General features: G+C 44.3%; 1 protein-coding gene across 1 annotated transcript in view; it reads right to left on the bottom strand.

Moving 5' to 3' along the window:
• Positions 1 to 199: 199 nt before the first annotated feature.
• Positions 200 to 6,948, bottom strand: part of vps13c (vacuolar protein sorting 13 homolog C) — a gene marked incomplete at both ends in the record, with an annotated part of 32,787 nt that continues 26,038 nt past the window's right edge. Inside the window, 14 exon segments of the mRNA XM_035682336.1 lie at positions 200 to 281; positions 338 to 478; positions 584 to 728; positions 864 to 1,099; positions 1,680 to 1,806; positions 2,598 to 2,731; positions 2,847 to 2,972; positions 3,497 to 3,652; positions 3,881 to 3,985; positions 4,275 to 4,664; positions 4,944 to 5,241; positions 5,727 to 5,848; positions 5,937 to 6,097; positions 6,411 to 6,675. Of these exon segments, the coding sequence (XP_035538229.1) occupies positions 200 to 281; positions 338 to 478; positions 584 to 728; positions 864 to 1,099; positions 1,680 to 1,806; positions 2,598 to 2,731; positions 2,847 to 2,972; positions 3,497 to 3,652; positions 3,881 to 3,985; positions 4,275 to 4,664; positions 4,944 to 5,241; positions 5,727 to 5,848; positions 5,937 to 6,097; positions 6,411 to 6,675 (2,488 nt within the window).

The following is a 6,948-nucleotide window of genomic DNA, read 5'->3' as shown; positions in this document are numbered from 1 at the left end:
TGGGTCTCTGTAAATGTTATAAGGAGTTCGGTCTAGACCTGCTCTATTTGAAAAGTGTCCTGAGATAACTTCTGTTATGAATTGAATTGAATTGAAATTGAAATAATGAGTTAAAACTACTGTAGTGTGGCTGTTTCAGGTGAGTTAGCATGTCGGATTTGGTTCGTGATCTAGTAATCAAGTAATTAAGATGATCCACCTGAGTCCAGAGCGATGGATTTCGGCGGAGGAACGGGATGGAAGACGATGGGGAAGATTGCACCTGGCAGCTGGTTATCCACCTGGACACAGAAACCATGTGAGTCATACAGGTGAATGTTTGTGTGTGTGTGTTGACCTGCAGCCAGTGCAGCTGCGCCCTCAGGCTGCGCTGGTGCTGCGACTGTTTGAACTCCACCTGGATCCCAGACAGGAAGTTCCTTCTCACCGGGGAGGAAAATGGCTGACGCATCATCATGATAGCTCCACTGAGGTTCACCTGATGAAGAGTGACATCACACACTCTCATTAAGCTCATTGGATAAACGACAAACCCCTAACCCAAATCAATTTGGATATTTGCATTCAGTCTGTGACCTCTGACCTCTAGGTTGGTCTCCAGTTTGAGCCAGCCCCCCTCAGTCTTCCCACTCAGCTGACTCTGGTACATCTTCTCCAGCAGGTTGATGTTCTTCTGACTGAATGGCTTCCAGCGATTCTTCGGCTTCATTTCCCAAACAACACCTGAGCTGTAACACACAAACACACCTGAGCTGTAAGACAGAGACACACCTGAGCTGTAACACAGAAACACACCTGAACTACCAAGACAAACCACACGTGTGTAACCTACCTCCTTGACCTTTATCTGGTGATGTGTTTACCTGGTAATGCCGACGTAAGCAATCTCCTGCCGGTTGGTATTGTTGATCAGTGACAGTCCGAGGTTTTGCAGCGACACCTTTACTTCCTGTTGGAACTGTTCGAGCTCCTCTGCCTGTCGGGCCTTTGTCACCACGGCAACATCTTCTGTGAACAGCAGCACCCGCTGGCGTCCATCCAGGAAGGAGACCCAGTGGACCTGAGACAGGCTGTCATAGGAGAACTGACCCACCTCATCCTAAAAGACCGGATACAGATTGGGTCAGGGAAGGACTGTATGTGATTCTTGGCTTGCTGTAATAGCAATACAATGAATAACTAATCTTTACTTTCAACATCTGACAGTGTCAGTGGGGGTAATATTACTTATATTACCCATGAGTAATGTAAGTAATTACTCATGGGGCTCCTGATGGTTCTATTCTTGGTCTTTTATATTTTCACTTTGGTCAAAGCTTTGGCCACATGAGGGCGGTAGAACATCATCAAAACATTGTTTTACTGGGTTTGAAAGACCAATTGAAAGACCAATATAAGCGCGGCACCACACAGAATCCCTGCCCCCACAACATTTTTTAATCTACCGTAATAACCAAACACTGGAAAAACTAAAGTAAAGTAAAACTAAAGTAAAAAGTAAAGTAAACCTATGAATTGCAGACCAGAAGATGATAACAGAGTCAGGCTAAAGCTGGGACTTTAGATCTCATTCATTTCTTCGTCACATTAAAGTTCTTCGTCATATTTTTGACATAATAGTTTATTGGTGCAGTTTTGGTTGATTTGTTACTTTGGGTCTTAATTAATGGACATCAGACCTTTAGCAAGTCCAGCTCTCCAGAATGTTCCATGCAGCTCCAGCTGAGCGTTCGGACACTGGCCGGGTCGTCCCACACAAACCGCCGAGCCTCGCCCGGTTTCAGCTGGTGAACTGATGCTGAGCCGCTGAGAGAGGAAAGAGAGAGAGGGTATTAGTTTTCCATTAAATTGTCAAAAAAGTTCTATTCAGATTTATAGCATTTCTACAAAATAAACTGAGAACCAGTGATTCATTCTCAATACCTTAAAGTGTGTATGAGCAGATGATACATAATGACATCAGCAGGCACCCGCCCCTCACTTTGTGTGTTTTTATTGAATTAACTTGTCATCTTGTTTCTTTTTCATAGCCCAAAGAACAGGGAACCAGGGACTGGTGCTACAGAGATATCTAACTGAAAATATGACTTATCACTTCACTCCACTCCAGTTGGTGGAATTTGACTTTGGTGTGTAATATACACAGACATATTACACAATTAATAGTCACAATATTTCCGGTGGACCATGGAGAGCTGCATGTATCACAATACAAGATGCCAGATTAAGAGTAATTTCTGCAGCAGTAAAGTCAGTCTCTCCGCATCCCCAGCAGGGTGTGATGGGTCAGAAATTATTTTACCTTTTCATTATGCTTTTGCTGTACAATGATTCAATTTCAATGTGACAGGTTTGTGTACCCTGGGAGAACAGGTGAGTTGCTACATTTATGAGCTCTATGAGGGACTCCCCTACACTGTCTTGCTTACTGCTGAAAAAATATTTTATTATTCAACATTTCAGTCCGTGCAACCTTTATCAGCACCTTCCACTGATGCACCTGTCACATACTCAGGTGTGTCGAAATTTGGCATATTTTTTGTCCCGGACAATCTTTTCTTTTTAGCCTTGCATGTGTGTGTGTGTTGACCTCTGACCTCTGCCAGTAGCTGATGGTGACCCAGGGTGTGTGGTTAAGCAGCAGGGCCGGAGCTGCTCCTTCATAGTAATCAATGAAGCTGATTACCGTGGAGAGATCAGAGATGTTGACGTCCACGATGATCCCACCACACTGAAAGCACACACAGACACACATCAAAAGAAGGGTTAACCCTAACCCTAATACACATCAAAACTTTGAGAGTAAAATCAGCTGATGTGATTGGTTATCAGGTGGAGACACTGACCATGTCGAGGCTCAGAAGGGTGCCGTTGTCCTGCTGGTTAAAATAGAAGGACTTGGATGTGGATTCAGATCCGACCACACGGACACACAACTTCCCCGAACTGTACTCCGGCCACAGAGGGAGGCACTGCAAAACATCAACATTAACATAAACAACAGATCAACAACGATATAATAACACTGTTGGTACTACCTGCTACTCTGTAAGATTTAGTAATGACGTGCTTCCAGAAATAAATCACAGTGTTCCCGGAAAGCACATAAAGGTACTTCTTTGTGACAGTTGTTGACCGTCTTGTTTCTTTCACACAAAGCAGCAACATGAACCTGGTTACGTGTCTTTATCATTTACATTAACAGAATGGTTCACCTGCTGGTCGGAGGTATAAATATATAAAAACAAAGGCCCATTACTGTTTCTGACAGAAGTCAAAACACTCCTGAACTCTGATCAATAAAAACATTAACATACTACAATGCATACTACAGTACCCATGAGCCTCAGCAGTTGTTACTATGGAGATGATAATGATTTATCAACAGTCTGAAGCTCTCTAATTAATCGGTTCTCACAGCAATGCTCTCTGGGAGTTGTAACTGGCTTTTCAACTCAAGTTGTTGTGGAATCTGATGAAAGGGAGTCATATTCACCTCTGTGGAGGAGATGTAGTGCCACCTGGTGGAGGTCTGGCTGGTGACTTCTCCCACCTCCAGCTCATACGAAGACTTGTTAACCAGATTGTAGAAAGGACTCATGGTGACAATCCTGGTCAGGTTGAAACTGCTCATCTGGATGCTAACACCCACCTGGACACACAGACACAAGCTATGAAGCAAATACTGATAAAGTTAGCAATTATTTTTATCAATCTGTCGATTATTTTACCTTTTTTTTTTTACTCATCTGGTCTATAAAAGGTGAAACAATACTAAAAAACATCAATCATAAATTCCTTAATACCAACTTGCCTTCTCTATAGAAAGAAAAGAAAAGAAAAGATTAATTAACTGATGCTGAGTGACATTTTTGGTTACCAGGAAGTCCATGTTGTTGGCGGGACAGCGCACACAGCCATAACTTCCCACAGTGTCCAGAGAGAAACCATCAGACCAGGAGCTGGTGGAGATACACAGCTGGAGCTGCAATACACAACAACACAGTGAAATACTGCTCTTACAATGACACATTCTGCTAATGGTAACCTCCCTGCACTGCAGAACAATAAGTGTGGCTGGGTATATTTTTAGTTTTCAGGTAAAAAAAACACATTAATTTGGGAAACACCTGAAAATTTCAGTAAAAACACAAAAAGGTTCATGCAGAGTTTATCCTAAAGGAGAGCAGGACAGTGCTGATGGTTGTTGATCAGATGGACTTCACACCGATATGTTGTGACAGCAGTTGGAACTTGTCCAGGTATTTTCTCACCTTGTTCTTGCTGAAGAGGTTCTTCTTCCTGAAGGAGAACAGGATGATGTCTCGGTAGTCGGCCGGGTGCTTGACGCTGATGTCCTCAGCTCTGTACTGCAGCACTCGAGAGGTCTTGTTGATGATCCAGTACGGACTGAAGAGTGACAGGAGCAGGCGGCTTGACGTCCTCGTCACATGAATGCTCATGTCCACCGTCATGGTGTTGTCTGAGTCACAGGTGAGACACATGGCCAAGAACTCAGGCATTTCCTGTTCTATACGAAGGTGTCCATGCCAGTCGCGGCCCTGATACTTTGTCAGCACCAATGACACAATCTCGCCTGAGACACGAGCGTTCAGGAGGTCCGACGTGCTGCCTTCCTGAAGCTCGTAAGAGTCTGCTGATCTCTGAGGAGGAAAGATCACAGACCAGATTTGATGACTGGATTACATTTCATTAGCACAGCCTTAGATACATGTTCAGATTCCTGATTGTTTGTTTGTCCAAATAGTGAAAAGATAATTTCATGATCTGCTCTGTGGATTTAAACTTAATCTTTAAACTAACTGGTTCAATTCAAATTCCATGATAAATTAAATAAAACAATATTCTGTGTAAACAACTTCTACAGAATGTTGATAAGTTTTGGGCTCTATTTGTGCTTGTTTCTGGGGAAGCTGTAGTACCTCCATCATGTAGCGGACAGTGTAGGGCAGCAGGTTGCGCAGCGTGGCCACAGGGTGGAGGTGAATGACATAGGCAGGGTCCCAGTCCTCCTCTCCGTGGTTGGCGATGTGGCGCAGGTCGTCAGGGACCGCCAGTGTGCTGACCATCAGTGGCAGCAGGCCGCTGTCGGTTGCTGGACACTGCAGCACAGAACGAACCTCTAAACTGCGGTGCACCTGCTCCTTCCATGCCACACAGGTTGAGGATGGGCCATATTGACCATCCAGGCATCCCGCCGGACGCACAAACAGCTGACATCTGGTGGAGGGGGATAAAACTACAACTATCAATTTCTCCTGTACACCTGGGTCAACACCTGAAGCTGTCCCATACTGACAACACAGCAGCCAAACGGTCTGTGGAAACTCTCCTGTTTCTGTCTTCTGTCAAGAGGTTAATGGTTCCTGCAGTGAAAAGCATTTTTGACACTGTCTGTAAAACAGAGCTGTATTCACAAACTCATATCTGACCGGGGAATTCTTTTTACACAACAACTGGACATGAGTTTGGCATTTCAGCACACTTGTGTTTTTGGGTTGAGGCTCACTACATCCCTCAGATAGGAAACATTTCTGATTAACGCTGTCTAATATTGGTGCTTTTCTTTTGTTCTCAACAAAACAGACAATTACCTGCAGGATGAATATTCAGTGGACACAAACATGAAGCACTGATTTTAATTAGAGAGATAGTGACCATCACCAACAGTGATGGTGCTGAACAAACCCTTAATGTGATGCTACCTGTATGTTTCCAAGGCAATGTGAAACTCTTTCCCAGGTTCGGCCTCTCCGACGCTCTGCAGGCTCCTGGATGTTGGACAATACTTCATGATGGTGAATGGCACAGAGAAGTGATTCTTTATCTGAAAACACAAAAAACAAACAACTCAGATAAAGCTGTCCTGCTGGTGGTCCTTTCAGAGAACTGTGGTGAGTGTCTGTGGTTTAGACCTGCAGTGGTGAGCGGACAGTGATGACTTTGTTGCCTTCAGCAGCATCAATCTGCAGAAGGACAGAAACCGCCTCCTGCAGCATCGGACCGCGGATATTGTAGAGACGGCGACCCGGTTTGTCTACAGCGATATTGGAGATCTCACTGTATCCGGAGGGAACTATGGGTTCAAACACACATGAGCCATCTTTAACATTTATTCACACATCATCAGTTTTATTTACAGGAGGGACACTTCTACAGGTTCACCTGCTAGAGTCACCAAAACCATCCAAATGTCCTGGTAGAACCCCAACAATCACTGTGGCTAATCGAATGTTTATTATCTGCCAGTGGTATATACTAAAGTGTTACAACTCCTGGAGAACCAATTTGCTAAGCAAGAATACAAATAACATGGGTGGCATCTGTTCCTTATACGTGTAGCAGGCAGAATTGAATGTTGAAGCACACAATGAGACTGGTGTTCTGACCGATGGTGAGGTTGAACAGGCAGCTCTCCTGCCGCTGCAGAGCTGACAGTTTTCCTCGTGACGACGGTTCAAATATGGAGTGCTCCAGATCCAGGCTCTGCTCCACCGACAACTCGTGTAGTTTTCCCTGCGCTGGTGAACCCACTGGTCTCAGGTTTGCGCTGTGCTGCACGATGAGAGGGATCCCAAGAGAGTTTCTGATGGTGAAGGGGGCCTTCTCCTTAAGAGAGTATTCAAAGGTGGAGGCAGTGCCTTCTGAGAATGCCTAATAAAAACACAGCAATGACAAGTTAGTCGGCTGTTTAACTGCAATCCATTCATTGAACAAATAACATAGCAAAGACTTGGGTTCTTAGGCTGCTTAAAGAAGTTGTACCCTTAATTGGCACTTCTTTACTGGATATGATTAATCTTTCGTTATTATCAGGATATGTACCACAGTCCTTTAAAGTAGCTGTAATTAAACCCCTTCTTAAAAAGCCCACTCTCGACCCAGGGGTTTTAGCCAACTATAGACCGATTTCTAACCTCCCTTTCC

Source organism: Morone saxatilis, unplaced genomic scaffold (genome assembly GCF_004916995.1).
Source record: "Morone saxatilis isolate NCDOM2014 unplaced genomic scaffold, NCSU_SB_2.0 Contig11, whole genome shotgun sequence".
NCBI classification, from domain to species: Eukaryota; Metazoa; Chordata; class Actinopteri; family Moronidae; genus Morone; species Morone saxatilis.
Note: the sequence above shows the minus strand (reverse complement) of the source record. Positions and strands in the feature narration are given on the sequence as shown.